We start from the raw sequence: 27,686 nt of genomic DNA on the forward strand, positions 1-27,686 counted from the left end.
TGGTGCCAAACATGTGTTTCTTGTTTTCAGGGCTAAACTGGTTGGATACATGAGGTGGACTTGCGCTGAAAGAGGGGTGGTGGCGTGTTTCCTGACCCTTTAAGGTTTTAACGGGCCTTTGGAATCATGCCAAGAATACATTTTGACTGAAGAACTATCTGGCTAACATAATAATGCCCTATAGGCTTAGGGTACATTACATTTAGTCAGCTATTTATCTGACCTCAGTTAGCCACCATAGACAATGTCAAAAAGTTTATTTTAGCTGTGGTTTTTTCTTGACCATTACCACCTAGTAGTATATATTTAAGCGAACCAGATTTCCAATCAGTAATGTAGGATATTTTGCTTGTCCAACCTACATTGGCCCTGCTAACTAACAAATTCAAACTATAAAATTGATTAAAAGATCTATCTTACACTTAAGATAAATAAAACAGCCAAACTCACAAAGACTGGATTCAGATGAAGTAGGCTTATTAGCAGTCAAATAAGACAGTGAACAATCCTGCTGGTACCAGGTATGCACGACACATGAAGATGTAACTTGCACCAAAGAACCTGCTAGCTTACAGTCTATTATATAGATTCCACGTATATTCCTCTTATCCAACTTTAACCAATCACACGTTTCCTCTTTCTGCACATTCAATCCCAAGTCTCCACACATATCCTCATTACCTCTTGGGTTTTCTATTTTAATACTACCCTAAACTTTTCCTTATCTCTTGCCTTAGTCTGTTTTCTTGCAACATTATTTACGTCATTATTTTTGACAGTTATACTGTATGATCTATTTTTTTTTTTTGGCAGTTAGTTCCTTATCTACTTTTGATCTATTTCTACCTTGGATGAGTGACAGACTTTTCTCTTGTCATGGATGAGTGAGCATTCTAACGCTTTTCTACATGGTGCAGTTGTTCATCTTTTAGTTGGCTGTCTCCTCTCTCTTTGCTCCTTGTCTGAGGCTTGGTAGGGTCAGACTTTTGCTTATAACTTATTCTATATTTTATGCGCTCTTCTAACTTAAACATATGGTCAAACATCATCCCTGGGCCTTCCAAGGTGAACCCTGGACCTTCCAAGATGGTTGATACACACAAACCCACTCTCACACTTTTCCCAGACAACCTTACACTCTTCGCAAATGTCTAAAGAGTCCTTTCTTGGCTATACATATTTAGTTGCAGTGAGGACAGCTCAAACCAATGGGAAGAGGAGATTTTGGCTGGAGGACTCATGCTTTTCTTCTTGTTCTCTTCTTCTCCGCTCGTTTCCTCCTGTGTTGCTCGAAATATTCCCCTCCTTGATGTATGAGTGATCTCCAGGTGTTCCTCTCTTTTGCACCTAAGTGCACTGCAAACTTTAAAATGGCCTTTGTGCTAATAATAATAATAATAATAATAATAATAATAATAATAATAATGTGCCCAATACACATACTGTGTAACTTTATTCTGTAAAAGTAGAGAGTAATGTTTCTTTGTTAATGTTAAATGTTTTTTATATATATTCTGTTAACCTCAATTTCCTCCGTGTGAGTATGAACTTTTCACGTTTGCCTGGGTGCTTCTCTCTTATCATCAACAATGCATCGGTCATGAGGCTCTTCTGTATGTGCGTTCTTTTCTTTAACAGTACATCTGTCAGAACTTCCTAATTTTTGTGCTGGTGCTTTTTACTAGAGATGAACCGGTACTAAATTTCTCAGCCAATACCGATAGCCGATTATTCAGAGTGACATCGGCCAATGTCAATACCGATAGTTTGGTGGTTCTGCCTTTTATACCTTCTTTTAAATTAATAATAACTAATTCCACAATTCTGAAAGAAATTCCAATAAAAACTTTATTCTCTCAATTTCAACAAGTTGTTTCACAGTAACTGGTCTCATAAACAGAAAACACCTTACTAAAATTAACATTAACACATTAATTAAATTCTGAAAATTAAATTAAGATTTCTTAACTTATTGAATGTTATTAATTCATATAAACATTGACTGAATTCTAAAAAAACAAAACAAAAAATGTCTGTTAGGCTCACATTCATGCACCACAAACAAAAGCATTTCTACTTTATCATTGAGCAACAAACTGGTAAAATATCATATAAACTTTTTTTGATGGTATTAACTCTAACATTAACTGGATATGAAACATACTACTCTACAAATATATTTTTCTGTGCAATATACTTTTTTGTCAACTCATCTTCATTTAAATCTTCCAACAGTGTACTGGCGCTTTAATTCAGACTCGAAGCTGAAACTCAGGGCCTGGTCCAGCTGAAGCCCATTATGAATTACTAACTGTGAGGGTAAATAAATTTTCACACAGGCCCAGTTGGTACTGGTTAACTTTTTTGCTGTAGTAAATAACATTATCTTTTAAAAACTGTATTTTGTGTTGACCTAGGTTGCCTTTGTTTCATCTTAGATTTTGTTTTAATTTCTGAACCAATGTATGAAATATACACAAACCCCCCCCCCAGAAAAATCAGAATGGGGCAAATACTTTTTCACAGCACTGTAGTGTATACAAGGCACCATACAATGATAATTTAAAATAAATAGTCAAGAAAAATGATCAGTTAAAATTGTATCAAACCATGCACATGATAAAGTGGAGTGCTACTATTGTAACATATTAAAAGTAATTTGCAACCTACCGTAATTTCTGGACTATAAGCCGCTACTTTTTTCACACGCTTTGAACACTGCGGCTTAAACAATGACGCGGCTAATTTATGGATTTTTACGAGCTAACGCGCTTCATGCTGCCAAAACATTTAGCCTCGTCACATCGGACCAATGAAATTACCGAACAGGTCACAGTGGATTCAGTGGTTCAAATTAAATCAAACGCACTCACACTAAATTCTTCAGATCAGTCATTTTGCGCTTCATGCACACCCCCTCATCACGGAAAACACACGAAGAGATGCATATGATGCAGCTTTCAAGTTAAAGGCGATCGATCTGGTTGTCGAAGAAGGAAATAGCATGCGAAGAGCAACTTTTGCTCCAGTCTGCCAGTGGATCATAACAGCGTCGAGCGGTGTCATAAAATCTACCATCACCAGCGGGTTTCGAAAGGCTGGACTGCTGCGTGATGAAGAGGACAGCACAAGCTCAAGGGCGAATTTGCCTCGAGACGTAAGTGACATTGAGAGCGACAACGAAAGAAAGACTGAGGAAGTGTGTGACGAAGTACCGGTAATTCTGAGGCTGTTCAATTCCGACACTGAAGAAGGCGACTTTAGTGGTTTTAGTGCGCAGGAGGAAGATGAAGATAGCGATCAATGACTTTTCCTGGTAGGCAACTGTATTTTTTATTTTTTTAACCAGCCGTGTTACAGGCACTGTTCGGAAAAAAGCATTTACGGTACGTATTTAATTAAAAGTTTAAAAAAAAAAAAAAAAAAAAAAAAAACTTTGTGTAACATCTTTCTGTGTAAATATCTCATGTTACAACGTGGACACCTGCGGCTTATAGACGAGTGCGGCCTATATAATATGTACAATTTTTTTTTCTTTTTAAAGTTAGTGGGTGCAGCTTATATTCAGGTGCGCTCAATAGTCCGAAAATTACGGTAGATTTATCTCTCTACTCCCTTTTTTGAGTATAATTGTGTTGGGTGTTCAGAAAATACATTTTCAGAAAATACGGTATATTTACTGCTATCTGTGTAATGTACAATGTAACCAATGCTTGTGCTTATTTAATCATAATTATTTGAAATACAGTCCCATCTCTCTGGCTTCATGCAGGTTTATCTTTCTTAACAACAAATGCAGTCTTCACTGGGAAAACCTAAAGTTCAAGACAAGAATAGACATTCAGAGCTATTAATTGTTTAAACAACCAAACTAACTGGGCATACCTCTGCAACAAGAAACATCTGTCAGTTATGTTCCAATATTTTTTTTAATCATTTGGGTGGGTTCAAACTAAAAGTGTTTAACACATCTAGATGTAAATATCAGGAGATGAAAGTTGACATTCTAATCTATAGTATCAGATTCATATTTTTGATCTTAAACCCAAATGTCTTCAGTGCATGGCAAAAAACAACAAAATTGGCCTTGCCGTTCCAATACTTTTGGAGGAGACCGTATACTATAGTCAGGATAATCCACAAGCAGCTGATTGCAGATGTTGTTATAGCAGTGTGGAACATTAGCCCCCAAAATGGTGTGTTTCAGTTTTGGGATGGTTCTGGGACAGTTCTTATAAAGATAGTCTGCTATTACATTAAATATTAGAAATTATTACAATACACCAGTATGGACAAAATAATCTCAGAATGACATATGACTTGATGATGGTTGCATCACCAAGAAAAGAAATAGTAACAATTTGCTATTATCTGAAGCATATTTAATTTAAAATCAAATTACGTGAATCCATTGATAGTTTAAGAAAGTTAGAAAGAAGAAAGTTATTCATCAACATAATACACACACACATATACATATACATATACATATACATATATATATATATATATATATATATATATACACACACACACACAATATATGGCAATGTACAATATATAAAAGCGTACTGAACATAGCTGGTACACTATTAGATAATAAGTGGAATGATGCTTAATTGCGGGCATACACAAATACTGTAGGCAGCTGTTTAGATTGTATGTGATGTGGGGAAAACAATTAATTCTAGCTAAACCACCAGGTCAACATTGAAGAAGGTGCGTAGAGAAGCTTTATAGTTACAGTTGCACTCAAAATTATTCAACCCCCATTGCAAATCAGTTTTATTGTCAAAATTTATAGACTTTCAGCTGTTTGCAATGAACAAATCAAACAAAAGCAATTGAAATAGTTCAACACAATGAATGCTTCAAGTGTTTTCCCCAAATTCAACTGAAAATTCAACTTATAATGATTTCTCCAGTTTCAAAATTATTCAACCCCTGAATAGAATCCCTCACTACAGCACAAATATGCAAAACAGGTGTTGTCTCAAGCACACTTGATGCAACTAATCAAGGGCTTCATTAGTTGCACCAGGTGTGCTTAAGCTGGAACACATGAAATACCTGAACTGGCTAGGGGCAGATAATATATGAAATACCTGGATGGGGCAGAGAAAGGAAGATATCAATGGCTGCAACCAGATTCTGAGAAGCCAGGTTGTGAAAACCCTCGAGTGACTGCAAATGACCTGCAGCAAGACTTGGTGGCCACAGGCACTGAGGTTTCAGTGAGCCCAGTGTGGTGCATACTAAACACAGAAGCTTTCCATGACAGAACTCCAAGACGTACACCACTTCTGACCCAAAAGCACAAGAAAAGTTGGCTCAAAATCATATAAATAAGCCACAGAAATTTTGGTATTCTGTTCTGTGGAACTTTTCAGCATGATGGATCAGCGATATGTCTGGAGGAAGAAGAATGAAGAAAGAACACTCTGTCCACAGTCAAGCATGGTGGTGGCTCAGTGATGCTCTGGGGCTGCTTTGCTTTCTTTGGCACTGGAAACCTGCAGCATGTGGAAGGTGAGCTGGATTCAATTATCAGGAAATCCTAGGAGAAAACATCATGCCGTCTGTGAGGAAGCTGAACCTTGGGCGTCAGTGGACCTTCCAACAGGACAATGATCTCAAGCATACCTCAAATTCCACCAAGGCCTGGTTGCAGAAGAAGTCCTGGAAGAATCTACAGGGCCATCACAGTCAAGTGACTTGAACTCCATAGAAAATCTCTGTTGGGATTTGAAGAAGGTGGTTGCAGGATATATAAATCCAAGAATATTACTGAACTGGAGGCCATTGCTCAAGAGGAATGGGATAAGATTCCTCAGGAACGCTGCCAGAAGCTGGTGTCTGGCTGTGCGTCTTGTTTGCAGCAGGTCATAACAGCAAAAGGGTGCTCTACTAAGTACTAAAGATGCTTGCCATGAAGGGGTTGGATAATTTTGAGACTGGAGAAGTCATTATAAGTTGCATTTTCAGTTGAATTTTGGGAAACCACTTGAAGTATTCGTTGTGTTGAATTATTTCAATTGCTTTTGTTTGATATGTTCATTGCATACAGCTGAAAGTCTGTAAGCTTTAACAATAAACCTGATTTGCAATGGGGGTTGAATAATTTTTATTGCAGCTACATGTTCGATGTCTCCTTGGTTGGTCCTGATCCTTGAAGAGTGATTTCAGACTAGTCAAGCATTGCATCAGTTGAGGATTGCAGAGAAAGATTTGCTTGACTCCATGTTACACAGTTCAGCTGAGATCGGGGCACCAAGTTTGCTTCTCCTGAGTTTGCAGATAAAGTGATAGGTGAACTCTTGTACCACTATGGAGCACCACACTGCATCATGTTGACCCCAACAAAGTTTTTAATTTGTGGACACATGTTGCCTGTTCACCCTATACAGGATGTCCCCCACCTTGTGCCCAGAGTTCTAATGTACTGTTTTGTGTCAGGTAAAGCACAGCTCTAACATGGGAACAGTGATGTGTGTGTTCAAGTGACTGTAATTTAAAATACATGCAAAGTTCACCTACCCACACTTTATTTGTCGATTTTTGCTCCTTACTAAGACCATCTCTTCACAGGAATAAATGACACATAATTGTTTGTCCTGGGAGTTTGTATGCAGTAGAAATAGTGGGAAAAGGATTTTCCAATCACTTTTCATGTGCATTGATTTTATTAGTTTCCATACCTTTCAATGCTTCAATAGGTGAAGTTTGTTGATTTCAAGCTATATATTTCAAAGGTTAGAGGGACTGGGGTCCCACTGGACCCAATAAAAAATAATGGGAGTGGGATGTTTTTAATTTTATGTAGGCAAACGATTAAGCTTTGTTAGACACACAGAGAGACACAGAGACACACATTTATAATAACATTCAGTAAAATTCTTTTATAAATAAGTTTATAAAGAACATATTAGCTGTAGACATTGCTGTAGATTTTGTCTCTATTTGGTAAGCATTATAAGAGATTCGAACAAGCTATATAACAGTCATATTTGCGCTGGTGGTGTCCACATCTGTATTCTGATTTCTGGGCTGGCACTGGCTCAGCAACTGGCTCCAAAATTTTTCAGTGCTCCTCTAGTCCAAATGCAGACCAGATCCACTTTACAGTATAATGTCTTCTAGATAAGCTCTGCCCCAGTTTCTTGACTTTTCTCTCTGACTCAAGCAGTCAGACTGTATTAAATACTAACTAAAGTTAAAACTAAATTTCTAAGTCATTTGACTATTTTTTTTTTTCTACAAATAAAAAAAGCTTTTAAAACTACCAGGCTTCTGTGATTCTATACATACTAACTATATCAAACACAGCATTAGCATGATATTAAAATATTGAATTGACTTTTTTACATTGACTAGTCTACAGGAACTTGCTATTATTACATATTAAAAACCAAATCAATATGACATAAAAATTTATTATATTCCAAGTAAAGTTAATTTATTGTTATGCTAAAATGTCACATGAGAATAACAATCTAATATAATCCAAGGATTAATTCACTACTTTTTCAAACATTTACTGTGAACATTTATAAAAAATATTGCTAATCCCAGCTGGAGTATTCTTGGGTACTATGATCTGTAGTACACGCTCTTACTTCTGGTCACTAAGTGAATAGAAGACAGACACCATTGTTAGGAGATGCACTGTTATTAAACATTATTAGCAGTGTTTATCAGTTGCTACATCACACATTTTTTTTCCTCTGTTGACTTAAAATACTAAAAGAAGAATATACTTTTATGAAATCACACAAATGTTCTGTTCATTTTAACCAAACGGCACTTTTTTTTCTAACAATGATTACTGTTAATAAATCATGGCAGGTTGGATGCATTAGCCTTAGCCACACTTTACAGTCACTTCACTGCAGTGATAATTGTTAATGCTAATCATCTAGCTAACATGAGCTGGCCTGACATGATCGTAAAGCCATATTTAGAAAAGTTCATAATTGGCATGGTTAATGCTAGCTGTTAGCTAACATAATTTTATCTGACCTGACTCAGAGAATCTTAAATATTAATAAAGTTAATTAACAAATACAGTTAATTAACAAATACAATATAACCAGCACTGGTCAACCAGATAACATAAGCCAGCCAGGATGTCTGAGAGGATTTTAAGTTTTTTATATAGTAAAATGCAGTGAATTAAACAAAGAGTTTCGCATTATCGTGTTTACTCAACAAATCAAAATACTGAATTAAAAGCCTGATAAAATAGATTACATTTTGTGCACACAGTACAATTTCATGACATGATTTTACTATTTTTATATTAAATTGTGCACACAAGTAACTTTCGGAGAATTAAAAATATTTTTCCTGGCCTGTCCAGTCACTTGCTGTATCTCTGAAGAGTAGAGGCAGTGTTTTTCACCCCTGCCTAAGTTTCATGCTTTTCTGCTGTACTTCAAGATACTTGTGCAAACAAATGATGTGCTGCATCAAGTGCTATTTCCTAAGCTGCCGAATAATGAGGATGGAAGCCATATTGTTAAGTTATTAATTATACTGAATGGGTTGCCCAGAAAATGAACTTAAGCACTTGGAGAACTTTCCACACATAAAGATCGACATGTTCTAAGTAGCTGGCTCTGAATGTCATCACTGTGATCGGCTTTTCTACTAGGGAGGATAATGAAACGAGCACACCCAGCCAACTTTCTATGGTAGTGAATGATAAATCAGGTTTATACTAAATCAGGCTTAAGTGTTTTGCTTGATGTATTTTTAATGTTGTTAGTATTTTACAAACACAAAGCACATTCAGGAAAAATATATTTTTTAAAAAGTACTACAATACATTCTTATATGTTCTCATGAAAAATTGCTGATTGATTATATTAAACAAATTAAAAGAATAGCAAGGTATGGATGTAATACATACATATATTTTCATTGAAATTGTTCTAAACAAAAATCAGTATTGGGTACTTTAACTCTTGTGCGTCAATTAAAAAAGCTACCATAGATCCATAGAGGACAAAAATGTCCATAAGGATGCACAAGGGTTAATCAAGTACCATATTTAAAGGTCTTCATCATGCTGAGTACAGAGGAAGTACAGAAACAGTCTGCATCCAGTTTATTATAATACCAACCGTAATATTAAAACATACAAAAATAATAATATAGTTCTAGGTAAGATGCTTGCTGGTAATTTATCATATTATTTCAGTACAGAACAGATCAAATGTATGTTAACAATTTAATTCTCATGCCTAATTCACTCTTAAGCCCTATATGCGCTTTGAAAAACTCAAATTGCACTAAAGTAAAAGGTATGTAGTATATTTTGGCTATCAATACTTATAAATACTGAAAAAAATGCATCTTGGATAGCTGCCCATCATAGAATTTCAGAAATTTGCTGTCATGTGGAGCCCAACTCCAACTGTCAGCAGCCTGGAATACTAACAATACCATGCATTTGTGGTAATCCCACAAAAAACTAAGTCAACTTTGCCTTCTAAAACAATGTCTTGTGTGTGGAAGTTCAGAAAGGCCATGAGTTATTTATTTTTTTCAGTACTGTTATATCAAGTTCACAACTTTTATTTTTCTTGCGGTCTCAATATAACAAAATATGTTTTCTTGAGCTCATACCTTATTGTTCTTGTGAATTCGCAATAATAAAAGTTATTTTCCAAGATCATGTAGCAGTAGCATACTGGCATTACATTATTGTGGCCAGTGACATAGCATGGGCATACTAGCATTACTTTATTGTGGCCAGTGGCACACTGTCATATAATTGGTATTATGGTGCTTCTGCAGTAATTACATCATATTTTCAAACATTTTGATCACCACTTGTCTCGTGAACCGCAAATCATCTATGCAGCATCTCTCAAGCATCGTGAAATAATCATGGAGATGTCCTGGTCCCTCAATTAGGCAGGCAATGAAATTGACCACCCATTCAAGATCACTATAATGTAACAGAAAAACAGAATAGTTGCAGACTTCTTAGTCGCCTTCCCAAGTGATGGACACTAATTTGGAAAATGTCTAGCGATCATAAATATAAGATAGACATATATATATATATATATATATATATATATATATATATATATATATATATATATATATATATATATATATATATATATATATATATATATATATATATATTATTGATCCTGAAGTGGAAATATACATATATTGCAACTCTCTATCATTGCTCCAGCTTTTTTCTCTTGTGTTAATCCCTGATTAAAGTAAAAACATATGTGCTCAAAGTTGATGTACATCATATATGCCTAAAAATGCATTTTGACATAATGAGAAAAATAAGTTGTGATCTAAAAAACAACAACAACAAAAAAACCCCTCAGCTTTTGATATTTTGAGATCACAAGAAAAATAAGTTGTGATCTCGAAATAACAGTACTAAAAAGAAAAAACTCATGGCCTTTCTGGACCTCCATACTTATCACCTAAAATTTTATACTTTCTTTGTGTTTAAGCTGACAGTGATATTTTGTAGCTCTTTTGCTTCAGTATGAGGAACAGCTATTGATTTCTTCAAGACCAAGGACTATCTTCATCCAAAATATTGACCAAGCAGTGGATTAGAGACACTACCCATATATACAAAAGTTTGAGCTGTACTGCTGTTAAAAGTTGTATTATAGTTAGTCATGGACCAAAACGTTTACAACTTGCAGTTTTTTATTTCTGTCCTTTATGCTGTACGCATTCTAAGGTTGTTTCTTATAGTTGCCAAAATTGCAGTGAAGTGTGCCCTCTACTGGGCAAAGAAGGAATTTGCATCTGTTTCTTACAGCTCTACATCAGAAAAGGACTTACTTCCTTGATCTTTGATGCGGGTGTTGAGCATGGAGTTTGTGCAGGTGTTAGTGCGTGATACCTCCTCTGTGAATGCTGTTTCCAGCACTTTCAATATAGACTTCCGCACCTTATCTTTGAAATCCTGACCAATGAACACATACAATAATGGGTTCAGGCAGCTGTTGAGAAAAGCCAAACTAGTGGCTATGGGAATGCCAATAGTAGTTATATGCTCCAGGGTTGGGCTATTCTTGGGGGCCATATGGTGAGCCATCTCGATCAGCACCAGGATGTGGTATGGAGCCCAGCATAAGAAAAAAGCTGTGATCACAGCAGCAATGATTTTAAAAGGGCGCCCTGTGCGACCAGACATTGAGCGGTTTCTTTTGAGGCGATGGATGATGATTGCATAGCAGGAGACAATGATTGAAAAAGGCACAACAAACCCCAGGAGAAAACGTGTGATGATCATAGCACGGTGTCGCAGGAGACGGAGCTCCACCACCTCTGTAGTCTCATAATCATCAGAAAAGGCAAAGTTGTTAAAGCAGTTAATAATGTTTGGATTATTGTAGTCTGGAGCAGTGTCCCTGAAGACAAAGTAGGGAGAGCTCAAAAGTAAAGCAAATACCCAGACACCAAGGCTCAGTCCGGATGCACAGCTGACACTTCGATGGTTCTGTGCCCATATTGGATGCACAACTGATATGCAACGGTCCACACTAATCACCACTAGGATGTACACACTAGCAAACATGTTGAGGAAACTGAGTGTGCTGTTGAGCTTGCACATGAAGCGTCCAAATGGCCAGTGGAAGCCCATGGCTGTGTAAGCCACACTGAGAGGCAAGAAGGCAGTGAAAAGGAAGTCTGCTACTGCCAGGTTGAGAAACCAAACTGTATTCACTGTCTTCTTCATCGTGAATCCAGACACCCAGATCACAATGCCATTCCCAACCACTCCAAGCACAAAGGCTAAACAGTAGACTATGAGTGACATGATGTTGAGTGATTGCCTGAGTTCTGCATGCTCATCATCATATTCATCATAATAGTCTTCCTCTGACCCGTTACCCATGGAGAAGTTATGGATAGGCATCTCTGTCCAGTTCATATGCATCACAGAAATGGCTGTAGAAATCTGTACAACCTGGTTTGGCAGAAAAATAATGTTCAGATTTTGAAAATTCCTTTCAGAATATACATTTTACAAAGAAAAAACAGTCATGTTCGAGTTTCAATATTTTAACGTGTTATTCTACTTTTGTCCGCTTGAGGTCACAAGTGTAGCACCTCAAATTGACCTAGTTACAGCGGTTCTTATCCTTTTTGCGAGTGCGACCCACATTTAAGAATGAAAATGCTTCATTTAGAAGTGCCATAGGTTGTTCAAACAACATTAGGACATAATAAAAATCAACCGCTATCATAAAAGTCCCTTCAGTGCAGTGTTCTACAGAAGCCATTCTCTTGGAAAGCTCAAATTGTGATTTGTATTTAGACACGAACTCTTCTGCCTCCTTCACCTTTAAGAGCTCTCTGTACTTTTCCCTATTTTTTTTTGTCCTTCAGAAAAAGAACACTTCTTAAGAAATTATTCAGCTAGTTTGTAACAACAACAACAACAACAACAACAACAACAACAATAATAATAATAATAATAATAATAATAATAATAATAATAATAATAGGAAGAAGAAGAAGAAGAGGAATAAAACACTAACACCAAATAAAATCACTTTTTTTTAAGTTTATCTTTTAAACTTAATACAAAGTTACCAATGGAAATATATTCTGCACAGTATTACGGCGCATTATAACAACTACTCATGCATGTATATTAAGTTTAATTAATCATCAAACGATATAAAAAGATTGTAACCTGCTACACTAATGGTTCGTCGAGCAATTACATTTCAGAAGAAGTGAAATCAAATAAGTAACAGGCAAAACAACTTAAGCTTACCTAGAGTATCAGATCGCCCAAATAAATCCTCAGAACCACCGCACAGATATCCGAGACTCAAGACAAGGAAACGCAGTGTTGAAAGAAAATTCTGGAGACGCGATCTGAGTTTACAGATCAGTGTGTGCAGATTGCTGATACAACATTCACGCGCGTTCTATCTGTAGTGCTCTGCAACTTTTTTGGTTCTGCTGAACATCACTGAGTCGCTGTCTTTAAACGACGTGACGTCACGATCTCATACCAACCAATCGTATAGAGTCGCATCTATTAATTTTTTTTGTCCAGAAACACTAAACGTTATCTGTTATAGAAACAGATGTTCTGTTACATGCAAAAGAAATCATTCAGTTTCGGTTGAGCTGGACAAGTAATGTGAAACACCTAAACCAAATTTTCCTGATCTATAATTATTTTTTCTCTTACTGCAGTGAGTGTGGGATCTTCAGAAAGGGCTCCAGCACAGACCACTCATGCCATAAGGACTGGATTCAGAAATCTCTGCTGCAAAGCAAAGAATTGTACTCTGTTGCAGAGTTGCAGTTTAAAGCTATGGGATGTAAGATTTTTTTAATGGTTTCGAAGGAGTGAACAAGTTTGGGAGCACACAGATTAAAGACTGGAACAAATCTCACAGCAGAACAAGGATGAAGTTGACAAACACCGGGGACCTAACCCAAGCTGAGTTGTGCATTCTGAGATGCTTTTTTGCTCACCACGGTTGTAAAGAGTGCTTATTTGAGTTCCTGTCAGCTGGTTATTCTCTTCTGATATCTATTATCAACAAAGTGTTTCAGCCTGCAGACCCTCTGCAGACTGGATTTTTTTTTATTTATTTTTTTGCTTTTTGTACCATTCTGTGTAAACTCTAGAGACTGTTGTGTGTGAAAATCCCAGGAGATCAGCAGTTACTGAAATACTCAAACCAGCCCATCTGGCACCAACAACCATGTCCTGGTTAAAGTCACAGCGATCACACTTTTCCCCCATTCTGATATTTGATGTGAACATTAACTGAAGCTCTTAACCTGTATCTGCATGAGTGCATGTATATGTATTGTGCTGCCCCCACATGATTGGCTGATTTGATAAATTGCATAAATGAGCAGGTGTACAGGTGTTCCTATTAAAGTGGATGGTGAGCGTATATATAGGAACACCCGTGTAAACAATCAGGTCCATAAGTATTTGGACAGCTTTAATTCAGCATTTGACTGAATCTGAGTAGAAAGTATAATTGTATACACTTCAGAATTAATCCTGCTACTTCTATCAGTACTCAGATCATCAATAAACACCAGTGACCCAGTTCTGTTGGCAACTATATATGTCCATGCCATAACACTCCCTCCACCATGTTTGATAGATGATGTGTTATGCTTTGGAACATGAGCCCTTCCTTTCCTTCTCCATACTCTTCTCTTCCCATTATTCTGGTACAAGTTAATATTGTATTATTTTAAAGCAAACTCTAATTTGGCCTTTCTGTTCTTGAGTGTTATCAGTTGTTTGCATCTTAAGGTAAACCATCTTTATTTACATTCATGAAGGCATCTCTTGACTGTAGACTTTGACAAGTGACTTCTCCAGTGTGTTCTTGATTTGGCTAGAGGTTTTGAATGGGGTTCTCTTCAACAAGGAAAGAATTCTGTGATCATCCACTTTAGTTATCTTCCATGGCCTTCCAGGCCTTTTGGTGTTGCTGAGCTCACCAGTGTATTCCTTCTTTTTAAGAATGTACCAAATTGTTGATTTAAAGTTTCTGCTATCTCTCTGAGATAAGTCCGGTTTTTTTCAGCCTAATGATGGCCTCCTTCACTTGTAGTCTTTGGACTGCATTTTGAGAGTTCCCATGAACAGCTACCAAATGCAAATTCAATGCTTGGAATCAACTCCAAAAGCAATTGGACAATTGACTGATAAGCATCACAAGTTTCATGGCCAGGTGTGGCCTGTTTCCTCATTATTTCATGGCAAATTAAGGAGATAAAATTATCTCCTTAATTCATTAAGGAGATAATTATTATTTCCTCATTATTTCATGGCAAATTAAGGAGATAAAATTATCTCCTTAATTCATTAAGGAGATAATTATTATTTCCTCATTATTTCATGGCAAATTAAGGAGATAAAATTATCTCCTTAATTCATTAAGGAGATAATTATTATTTCCTCATTATTTCATGGCAAATTAAGGAGATAAAATTATCTCCTTAATTCATTAAGGAGATAATTATTATTTCCTCATTATTTCATGGCAAATTAAGGAGATAAAATTATCTCCTTAATTTGCCATGAAATAATGAGGAAACAGGCCACACCTGGCCATGAAACTTGTGATGCTTATCAGTCAATTGTCCAATTGCTTTTGATCTACTGAAAATGGAGGGACTATGTAAATTATTTTTACAAAAATGGCTGTAATTCTTAAACTGTTGATGCAATATTTTTCTTGAAGCCCTTGAATTAAAGCTGAAGGTCTACACTTCAATCACGTCGTGATTGCTTCATTTCAGATATCCACTGTAGTGGTGTATAGAGACAAAATTACGAATGTTGTGTCACTGTCCGAAGACTTCGTGCACCCTTTAGAATTTTCTATATTTCTGCATGAATACAGTATGACCTAAAACATTATCAGATGCTCACACAAGTCCTAAAAGTAGACGAAGTGAACCTAATTAAACAAATGAGGCAAAAATATTATATTGGTCATTTATTGAGGAAAATGATCCAATATTACATATTGACAGTGGGGGAAATAAGTATTGAACATAGCAACATTTTTTTCAGTAAGTATATTTCCAATGAGGTTATTCACCTGAAATTTTCACCAGACTTTGGTAGTAACTCAAGAAATCTATATATATGGTTATACACACACACACACACACACATATATACACACACACACACACACACACACACACACACACACACACACACCAGTGTTGTGTATAACACGTTACTGTATTCTAATTGCTTTTTCTGATAACGCAGTAATGCAACGCATTATCTTTTAAATTTATGTAATTTGGTTACAGTTAATGATGTCAGTAAAATTTTGTTATTTGCGTTACGAATTTAATGTTCGTAATAAAAATAAATCACATTTTGCCCCAAAGATTTTTTCTTTAGCCCCGAATAATTCTTGACTTTGAGCGGTTTGTCACTACATAACTGAATGTCAGTAAAGAAGGCTGCCTGTAATTTTATATCTTCAGTGAATGGAGGAGAGACCAATCAGACAGGGTTTACAGGAAAATACATCTTATTGGATGACAGCTCTCAATTCTGCCAAACTCTAGCTCACACAGTCACTGTGAAGGAAAATGTTATACACCATTTATATTATTTATTTATTTATTTATTTATTTTTTAACTTTCAACCAGTAAAGGGGTTGAAACTAAAACTAAAACTTGAAAGTAAAGTAATTAGTAATCTGATTACTTTTTACATGCAGTAATCAGTAATGTAATCAAATTCCAATTTTAATGTAGTAATTAATTACTACTAACAATTACACACTTACACACACACACACACACACACACACACATACATACATACATACATACATACATACATACATACACTACCAGTCAAAAGTTTAGAGACACTCATTTTTCATTTTTATTTATGGGAATTATGTTGTGATAAAAAATACAAAATATATAAGAATAATTTAGTATTTTAGCATCTTTAAAGTAAACACTCTTTTTGCTTAGAATTTCCAGAAATGTATTCTTGTCATTTTCTCAACCTTTTTTTCTCAGCTTTTTAAACAGTATTAAAGGTGTTTCCACCTACTCTGGACACTTATTGTCTGCTTTTCACTCTAAGTCATCGATTTAAAAAATATTTTTTTTGTAAATAAAATGTCAGTTTTCTAATGAAAGAAATTAATATGTTGGCACAATTATATTTTTGTGTGCAACACCGATTTCAAACATTTAATCATACACCTTCAGATCAAAAGTTTTTTAAATCATTTCATTTCACATTTCAGTCGAGTGTCTCCAAACTTCTGACCGGTAGAGTGTGTACACACACACACACACACACACACACACACATTTTATATATATATATATATATATATATATATATATATATATATATATATATATATATATATATATATATATATATATATATAATGTGTATATATATATATATATATATAATGTATATATGTATGTGTGTGTTGGGGCGAGGGCTTACTCCAGCCCAACGCCCCAACACAGTGCTGAGTGAGAATTGCAATTAAAGGACTGTCAAGGTCAATCACAGCATCATGTTCTGTAATATATTTTGTCCACTGACCCAGTTATCATGTTTTTCATATTTTATAAAAATCACATGTGTAGTTGGGTTATGTTTGCCAAAACCCATTAAGTCATGACTCATTAAGTAATTGCGGAGTGGATCCAATTCACCCACCCCAAAATCCTGGCTGAGGTGGAAATGTGATATGTCCAGAAATCATAATCCACAGCATTTTGAGGCCATCTCTCACCATCCCGAGAGTAGAGGCTACTCACTTGTAAGCAGAGTTTTCAGACATGTTTTTCCACTTGTTTGATTGCACCAACTTCCTAGAAAACCACATAGAGACTCACCCCGGATGTGGTTCTGTGCAGCCAGTTTAACACAAAGGAAAGCTGATTCATGAGGAATTGGGAAGAATGCTGGAGTAACAGAGGAGTCACATAGTAACAGAATTCATGTCCAAACAGATGGTCCTATTCAACACACTTCTGTGTTGATTTTCCTTGACGGAATATTTGATCAAAATTAGTGATTTTGTTCTATCCTGGATTTGACCGATGGCTTTGGCCGATTACCTTGTCTCCAATTTGCAACATATCAGGGGTTTTATAAAATTCTTGTAATGAGACATGCTCAAGGCAATTGAATTGTGCAATTGAAGCAACAGACACATTCTTTGAGTTTTTTTAAAATTAATAACTGCCAAAAAGAAGGAGAGACTGTTCCTGAAACTTATATGATTGTCCTTTGCTTCCCATTGGGCCGTATCACAACACATATCACATGTTAATGTAGTTAGTGTCACACTTTAACAGCAATCCGTACCTCCTGCCTGCAAACCCTTTACACTTGTCACACACTGCGTCCCGCCTGTATATTTTTTTCTAATAGGGAGAAAGAGTGGAGACTAGCAGAAATGAAGGGTGCAAATACTTAAAATAAAATTATTACTGTCACTGCTAAAAAATGACGAACTATGTCATTTTTTAAAGTTTATTTTTGACTGGTCAATTCTACATATAAAACACACCACAAAAGTGCAAATATCCCTTTTTCAGGAGACTGTATTTTAAAGATAATTTTATAAAATCCAAATGAGCTTTACAGACCTTTATCAGAATGGGTTTAAACAATGTTTTTCATAGTTGTTCAGTGAACCATAAACAAGTATTGCACATGCACCTGTGGAACAATCCTTCATGGAGGAGTGGAAGAGGACTCCAGTGGCAACCTGTGAAGCTCTGGTGAACTCCATGCCCAAGAGGGTTAAGGCAGTGCTGGAAAATAATGGTGGCCACACAAAACATTGACACTTTGGGCCCAATTTGGACATTTTCACTTTGGGGTGTACTCACCTTTCTTGCCAGCGGTTTAGACTGGCTGTATGTTGAGTTATTTTGAGGGGACAGCAAATTTACACTGTTATACAAGCTGTACACTCACTACTTTACATTGTAGCAAAGTGTTTCTTCAGTGTCGTCACATGAAAAGATATCATCAAATATTTACAAAAATGGGGTATATATATATATATATATATATATATATATATATATATATATATATATATATATATATATATATATATATATATAAATTTTATTAGAGAGCATGCAAACGTGTTTGTCTAGGTTGACTCCCTACTAAAGACAACCCTGCAGCAAGTGAAATACGATGCTCTAAAGATCATAAAGTTGATGAACAAAGGCTTAGTTGAGGAAAGAGTTTCTTTTTGGCACTTGAGCTTTTAAAAAATAAGTTAAGCCAAGTTAAACACTGACCAGACAGAGACATTTTGTTCCCTGCTTATTTTGGAATCTAGGCAAAGAATACACTGGTTAAGTCTCCAAAAGCAGTATGTGCTTACAAAAATATGGTTGCCTCAAGCTCAGATTTTTAGTTATACAATTGATTGATGTCAGCCAATATCCTGAAAAAGGCAATATCTTCTTGGTACTAAACTACAATGCATTTCTATAGTGCTGCTCTTTACTGATGATGAGGATTGGTCAATCTATTACTACAATTTCTACTAATATTACTCAATTGAGGATGAGAATCACTCAGAGTACTGCTACTGCTTTCGACTCAGTAGATACTGATCCTGGTTGAGGACAAGACTTTCTAAAAGTCCAATTACTGTAATGACTTGATGATGAAATCACTCAAACTAACAATGATATTTCTCTATGCAGAAAGAGATTTACAGTCATATGATGTTCCTGTGGATGAGAGTAACTTAAACTAACCACAGAATGAAACATTTAATCTGTAGAATCTGGTAAAAGTGAAATCGTTGACTCCATGTTGCTGCTTCACAAATAACACTTATAGTGCATGTTGAATGGCATTTAATGGAAGAAGGCACCTCTTGTTATGTGTACATGAAGCTGATGTATCTGCATGATTTAATGCATTGCACTGCAGCCACTGTTTGGCTGCTTAGCTAATTGCATGAATGTATAGGTGTACAGGTGTTCCTAAAAAAAACAGTGTTCAGTGAGTGTATATACAGTCCCCTCTGAACTATTGGATTGGCAAGGCCAATTAATTTGTTTGTGCTGTACACCAAAGACATTTGGGTCTGAGATCAAAATATGGATATGAGAGGAGAGTTTAGGATTTCAACTTTTATTTCCTGGTATTTGCATCTAGATGTGGAATACAACATAAAACATAGAATCTTTTGTATCAGATCACCCAATTTTTAGGTGAGCAAAAGTATAGGAACAGATAAGTATGAAAGTAACTTAAAGTAAATAATACTTAATATTTGGTTGTATATCCCTTGCTTGCAATAACTGCATCAAGACTGTGACTAACTGACATCACCAAATTGTTATTTTTTAATTTTGTGATGCTTTTCCAGGCTTTTGCCGCAGCCTCTTTCAGTTCTTGTTTGTTTCATGGGGGGTTCTACCTTCAGTTTTTTCATTATCTTGCGGCTTGATGAAGTTAATCTGGTTACATTTCTCTGTAAATTGGCAGACAAAATGGTCCTGTAAACTTCTGTATTAATTCTGCTGCTACCATCATGAGTTACATCAGCAATAGATTAGTGGGTCTGTTCCAGAAGCAGCCATGCAAGCCCAAGCCATGACACTACCTCCACCATGTTTCATAGATGAGCTTGTATGTTTTAGATCATGAACAGGTCCTTTCTTTTCCACACTTTGGGCTTTTCATTGCTTTCATCTTTGTTCTAGAACTTTTGTGGCTCATCTCTGTATTTCTTTGCTAATTCCAATCTGGCCTTCCTATTTGTACTGCTGATCAGTGGTTTGCATCTTGTGGTATGGAATCCTATCAACCTGTTTTAACCTAATTTACTTAGAAAAACAACACAACATGTGACAATTTATCAAAGAAGTATGATGTTTCAAAGAATTATGATGTAAGTCTATGATGGGGAAATAAACTTATTTCCTTTAGTTCAAACACTTTAATTCACAGTCTTAAGTTTAAAAAAAACTCACAATGATTATAATTTCCTAAAGAATGTTATAGGCAGAAGAAAAGAGATTTTCCATAATTTTGGTTGTTTGCCAGACAAAAATGAACCAAACCTGTTCTCCCCTTATAACTTGGAGTTTAATTTCTTCATATGTTCAACAATTCACATAAAACACATTCCATGCTAATTTTGTAAATCTGTTTTTGCACATTCCTGTACATGTGTAGTATTTCATATTTCATATTCTTATTAATCTTCTTTCTTATTTTTGTCTTTTTATTATTTTTTTTTTAAGTGCTAATTTCTAATCTGTAAGAGTTTTTAGTCTCCCAGCTTCACAGCATGTCATTTGTGGTACCATGATTTGATAGTACTGAAAAGTAGATAAAATAAAGAACATTTGTGTGTAGGCTTGACAAGGGAGCACACAGGACTTACAACACACATGTGACCACATGCAGTTGCCAAAGCCTGAAAACCACAACTATGAAGGTAAACATAATGGGAAAGCTATAATCAGTTCAAGCTGTGCAAGCTGTGTGGTTGTGTAGGTGGCTAAATGCATTGGGGATTTCAGATGAGTTCATACTTCTCAGGAACAACTAGAAACTAGAAACAAGACTGGGAAGGACTGATACTGCACCCCTATGATTTCTTCCTATGCAAGCCCACCACCCTTCTTTCAGCTGTTAGATACCCAGAAAGCTGAGAAATGCTTTTTTGTGGCCCCTCAGAACTGAGTTTTTCAAAGTGTACAGCTGAGATTAAGTACAATGAGCTAAAAGAATATACTATGCTTAAACAGTGTTGGAAAAGCATTGTTTTTTAATAACAAAAAGTTATGGGTAATAAAACAAACAACTCTTATTTGAAGGCATGTGTATTCATGTGTCAATCAATGTGCACATATATAATTAGTTAACTTAGCTCCTGGATGCAGTCCAATAACCCATATTATTCAGTCAACATTTTCAATCTGTTTCCATAGAGTGTACTCTGAAAACTGGTCAGATGTGTATTTGAAAGTCAAAGAGAATAAAGGGGAGACAGGAAAATGGGGGTGGGGATTGGAAAAGAAGAGGGAATGGAAGCCAGAGTGACTGAGTGCAACCATTGCTTAAAAAGCACGACGCCAGCACATATGTGGGAGAATCAACATCTCCCCCACTCCCTCACTGTGGTTTTCCTTGTAATTTAATGCATTTTGGTGAAGGGAAAGACATGCCTTTTGGGATCAAACCTTTTGTTTGTAAGTGAGGAAGTGAAATCAGAGCTGAATACAAAATCTCTTTCTTATATGAAACATACTGTAAATATTGTGTTAAGCAAAGAAATATGCTCTTATACTGATAGTTATAGTTATCTTTGTAATTAGTTCATAACACACACACACACACACACACACACACACACACACGTATATATGTATATATAACTTCATAATTTATTAACATTGTTTTATTATACTCAGTTAATTTATTATACTTAGTTCAGTGTTCAGTGTTTTAAAGCTGTTATGAGTCATTCAAAATCATGGTGTCTGGGAAGGATATTAATAGTTACACCAAGGTTATAGTTTGAGGGCAGCTTTGACAGTCCCAAGCTCACCACACTTCTTGATTTGCCAGCCCAACATGCAATTTAAAATTCCTACATAAATACCAATTTAGACATGCAAAACAACTAGCAGGACTGTGATGCTGAGATTGGGTTTGACTCAGGGACAGAGCCTCAGTTGAGATTCCTTTATGCACATGAAAACAGGGTGTGGTAGCAAAAAAATGGTCAAATTTTAAGCACCCATGAACCTTCTCCTGTTTCAGGCTAGTGAAAAATCTAATGACACACCACACAGAAAACCACCCAGTATTTTTGTAGCTGCTGAGGTAAACACCAGCTTGTTTTTTTGTATTTCCTTTTTTGGTAGAGCAAAAACATCTCTCAAATGGAAACAAAAATGGCTTCTAATAGGACTTTCTCCAGCATGTTCTACTTGTAGTGTCTAAATGAAGATTCTTATTCATAAATGTGAGCGGTCTGCTAGTTAATTTTGTAGCAGAATTCTTTGACATAATTTCTATAGTACATTACAAAAGACCCTTATGGTCCCCAAATGTTTTCTTATACTTCTTTGCACTGTGCATTTTACTTACCACACACTACCAAAATAGTTCACACACTGCTTTATAATAAGTCAGGTGTAATGGTCAATAAGCGCTGTTCAGTGAATACAGTATATAGTATCTAGAAATAACGAGACAAAAAGTCTCTGACTATCACCACTGTATGCATAATGTACCAGAGGTAACTAGAAGAGTGGAAATCTCCCATCAGGGTTAACCTCTGAAGTTGATTTGGATTGTGGGCAAGCAGATGGAGAGTTATGTATGGATGTGCCATGGTTGCAGAGAGGTCAGGAATGTTGTAACTGACTTTTCTCCCCAACTTCTGTGCTCACCAGCCAGTCTCATTTCCTCTCTTTCAAATCTGACCACAAAGTCTGAAACATTACCAAGAAAACATAGCGCACACACGCAAACATAAGCATATGAGACAGGGACTCAAACACTTTTGAGTGCATATATATATATATATATATATATATATATATATATATATATATATATATATATATATATATATATATATATATATATATATATCTGTGTGTGTGTGGCCAGTTGTGAATGAGGGAGGGTTGCTGGATCAATACGTCAATGGTATATACAAGGCCCATAGCTCTCACGGTGCAATAAAAAATGTTCTCTTGCCTCTCCATGCCTGACCACATTTACCAAGCCCTATTTCATCATGTTTCAATGAGCAGACATCTGCTAGGCACATGGTGTTTGTAGGTCCAGGCCCTTTAGAGAAGGACATCTGTAAAAAAAAAAAAAAAAAATTGGGGGCTCAAATAACAGCACATGCTAGCCTAGAAAAAGAAACATGTTCTTTAAATACATGGTAGAAAAGAAACCTTAGGCTTTACTATAATGTACTTAGATGATGGGCCCGGACTTAAAGCTGCATCCAACAAATGACCAATATGCCTGATGTCATCTGAACCTCACCCTCTGAAGAACCCAGAGGTATTAACAATTTGCTAACAACACAGGGAATAATAATAATAAAAAAAGCTTAAAAGCATATTAGTAATAAGTGTTGGATACATTAGAAAGTCATTCCTGGATCAATGCTCCATTTCAGTACACAGTAAAACAACAGCAGTTGATGAAAGAAACATTATGAAGCGGTGAAGAAAACCCCAAAACAACAGTTAGTGGCATCACCAACAACCTTCACAGGGCAGGGGTGAAGGTATCATAATCCAACATTTGAAGTCATCAAGTGCAGAAATATTGAGGCCATACCACAAGATGCAAACCACTCATCAGCAGCAAGAATCAGAAAGCCAGATTGGAATTCACAAAAAAAATACAGAGAGGAGCCACAAAAGTTCTGAAACCAAGATTAACCTCAACCAAAGTGATGGAAAGGCCAAAGTGTGGAGAAAGAAAGGATCTGCTCATGATCCAAAACATCAAAGCTCATCAGTCAAGCACAGTGAAGGTAATGTCATGGCTTGGGCTTGCATGGGTGCCTCTGGAATAGGCTCACTAATCTTTATTGATGTTGCAACTCATGATGGTAGCATCAGAATGAATTCAGAAGTTTACAGCAACATTCTGTCTCCAATTTACAGAGAAATGCACCCAATCTAATTGAGAAGAACATAATTCAGCAAGACAGTGATCCAAAACACACTGCCAACACAACAAAGGACTTTATCTGGGGAAAAAGTGGAAGGTTTTAGTCTGGCCAGGTGAATCATCAACTCTCAGGAAGTGGTAGCTCAGTGGTTAAGATGTTGGCCTACTGGTTGGAAGGTTATAGGTTCAAATCCCAGCACTGCCATATTCCCACTGCTGGTCTTAACCTGCAACTCCTCAATTGTACAAATGTAAGTTACTCTGGATAAGGGTTAATGCCATAAATGTAATGTAACTTTAACCCAGATTCTTTCTTTTTCAGGACATTTCAAATCGTTGTATTGGCTATGCCCAATGTTTGTGCAATGATTCTGATAAATTTTCACTCTTTTCTCAGCTTTGAAATAACTTGCTTTTCTCCCATAGACAGCTCTCTATTCAGTTTTCACAGGTGAAACTGAAGGCTAAAACCAAGAGTAGATGTTCAGAGCTATTTATTGTTTAAACACTCAGTCTAACAGGACACACCTGGGTAACAAGAAACACTTATCATTCACATGTTCCAATATTTTTGCTTGAGTGAATGTTAGTTGGGACATTCTTGATATTCTGTGCCTTTTTGACCTCAAAACTTATAGAAAATGAATCATCGTCAAAGATTTTTCATGCTTTATTATAAAAGGTGTATGTTAAATTTTTCAAAATGGATGGTACTCCTGCAAGTACAAATTATAACATTTATTAAAGCATTTTAATAAAGTGGCTGATGTCCACCCTGTTAGGGACATGTGCATAACTGTTTGAAAGACTTTCAGTGTAAACATATAACACAATATCTAAGGGCTAATACAGTATGTCCCTTTTCTACTTTAAAATATTTTTTTGCCTATTATTTAAAAAAAATAGTAACTAATGTATAAATTTTGTGTCTGATATCTCACCAGCACACCATATAAAATTGTTCTTTTCAGATAAAATGCATGTGGTATTTAAATTAATTTTTATTTCAGATTGGCACCCTGTCCAGGGTGTACCCCGCCTTGTGCCCGATGCTCCTTGGGATAGGCTCCAGGTTTCCCCGCGACCCTGAAAAAAATAAAACGGTATAGAACATGGATGGATGGATGGATGGATGGACATACAGTTGGCCCTCCTTTTATGTACTAATTGAAATTTTAAATTTTAATCACTTGTACTGACTTTAAATAATAGACAGAAAACCTGTGTATAACAGACCAACGTGAAGTTAGCACCGCATGAAATTAAATAATCACTAAAACTACGCCATTCATTTGTGCTACATTTGTGCTGATTTGTGCCTCAAAAATGAACATTTGTGCTAATTTGGTGTTTGGTGATATTAAATATAATTTTTTTGGCTGTGTGATGTCACTCTCCACCCAATGTTGCTCAAATAGCTCCATATCGATGCCATTCGTTTGTGCTCGATTTGTGCTGATTTGTGCCATTAAAATGAACATTGTATCAATTTCCCTTCCCTAGAAATAATAAATATAATTCAGGGTAGTGACGTCACTCTCCACCCCATGCCATCCAAATCGCTCCAAACCGGTGCAGTTGGTTTGTGCTCAGTTTGTGCTGTTTTGTGCCGTAGAAAGAAACATCATAACTTATTCCCATCCTTAGACATTGCATAATCTCTGGCGGAGCACCGAATTTACGCAGGCTGCTCTCCATCCATCTCCTCCAAATACCTGTCTTGTTCGTTTGTGCTCGTGCGATGCTGGTTTGTTACCATTGCTGACATCATTTTTGTTTTGTTTTTAGATATGGAAAAGTTTTTTATTGCCAATGACTTCATCAAGCTCCAATCCCACACACATGGTCTGTATTTGTTGACGTGTATCATTTGTTTGAAAATTCACATTGTTTATCACGGTGTTTGAAAAGTTTGTCGGAACATAGCCTATTGCGACTTAATATTACACCCTTTGTTTGTTTTCGTTCTTGTTCATCCCTTAAGTAAGCATATAATCTCCTTTGTTATCATTATGTTTTTTGGATTTTATTCAAAGCAAGTAGTAGCGTACGTTTACCAAGGGAATAAATTAGGTTACTGTGTTATAACCCTATGTGTTTGCTCGAGTAATAATATGTAACATGATTAAAGTGTAGTTTGTTTTAAATTGCAATTGCAGCATTTTATCTTTCTCTGAGGAAACTGCATAACCAGTAAAGCAAGGATAGGTGAGGTGTGTTTCTTTTTGTTGTAGGATAATTTGCTTCTCCAACCTACATTGACCCTGCTAGCTCACAGATTCAAACTATAAGCTAATTAAAATATCTATCTTACACTCAAGATGAATAAAACAGCCGAACTCAGGAAGACTGGATTCAGATGAAGTAGATTTATTAGCATTCAAGCAAGACAGCAAACAAACCAACTGGTACCAGGTGTGCTTGCCACATGAAGATGTAACTTCCACCAATGTACCAGTGGCTTGCAATCTCTGTATACCTGTATACATTTCATGCAAGTTCCTCTTATCCAACTTTAACCATTACATCATACATTACATCAATTACATCACGTAATGATTTTGCGTCTCCAATCACACATCATGTATCCTCATTATTCATCATTATGTGAGTGAATTCACACTACCCATTTTTGGTTGTTTTTGCTAGACGGTTATACATCCATCCATCCATCTTCTATACCGCTTTATCCTTTTCAGGGTCACGGGGAAACCTGGAGCCTATCCCAGGGAACATCAGGCACAAGGCGGGGTACACCCTGGACAGGAACAATAATATGTTTGTAATGCCTTGACCTGTGTGACTTCCCATTTCCCATTTTGATTTTTGTGAATTCACACTTCCCTGTGTGAATGTACACTTCCCATTTCTTGGTGATATAGTTCTTGTTTTTTCCTGTTCTCTCTAATTTTTAGATTATGTTCTTCAATAAACAAAAACTTTCAACCTTCATTAGTATCACTTAATGGCCTTGGTATGTTAATAAAAGAACCTACTGCGACATCTGTCATGAGGCTCTTGTGTGCTTGTGCGCATTCTTATCTTAACAGTGCATCTGTCATAACATTCTCATGCTGGTGTGCTCTTATGTAACCATCACATCGTCTAATGTCAAAATCCAGCTGTCTTTAGGAAACCCTGTTTCTTTTTTGTCTTAGGCATTCCCACCGGCTAATGGCCTTGATGCAGTGTTCAATGTCTACCCTGATGAAGCAGGATGGTAGCTTTGAGTCTTTGTGCTTACTTTTCAGCACTCCAAAGCACTGATTGACATATGTTTTCAAGTCTGGGTAAGGAGTGAAGGCCTTAACCAATGCTCCAAGCAAAGCCAAGGAGAAATCATAGACTGCTTCTTTGGGCACAGCAGCACTTGCTCATTACCATTCGGTGAGCCAGTTTGCAATAGAATTGATGGAGTGCTTCACTACTGGAACATAATCTCCCAGTGAACACAAAACTCCA

General features: G+C 36.2%; 1 protein-coding gene across 1 annotated transcript; it reads right to left on the reverse strand.

The window, feature by feature from the left end:
* Positions 1–6,066: 6,066 nt before the first annotated feature.
* Positions 6,067–12,994, reverse strand: fpr1 (formyl peptide receptor 1). Its single transcript, XM_017467621.3, has 3 exons — positions 12,788–12,994; positions 10,840–11,971; positions 6,067–7,625 (listed from the first exon to the last, which is right to left on the reverse strand). The coding sequence occupies exons 2-3, from the start codon at positions 11,939–11,941 to the stop codon at positions 7,591–7,593; spliced, it is 1,137 nt and encodes a 378-aa protein (XP_017323110.3). The 5' UTR covers positions 11,942–11,971; positions 12,788–12,994; the 3' UTR covers positions 6,067–7,590.
* Positions 12,995–27,686: the final 14,692 nt, after the last annotated feature.

The sequence above is a fragment of the Ictalurus punctatus genome, chromosome 1, assembly GCF_001660625.3.
Source record: "Ictalurus punctatus breed USDA103 chromosome 1, Coco_2.0, whole genome shotgun sequence".
In the NCBI taxonomy this organism is placed as follows: domain Eukaryota; kingdom Metazoa; phylum Chordata; class Actinopteri; order Siluriformes; family Ictaluridae; genus Ictalurus; species Ictalurus punctatus.

Bases quoted from the DNA above. Each gene is read 5' to 3' on its own strand.
- fpr1 (XM_017467621.3), bottom strand. From the start codon at position 11,941: ATGCATATGAACTGGACAGAGATGCCTATCCATAACTTCTCCATGGGT. The intron at 7,626-10,839 runs GTAAGTCCTTTT...CTATTCACTTAG, and splicing joins CCGCATCAAAGATCAAGGAA to TGACCAGAAGTAAGAGCGTG.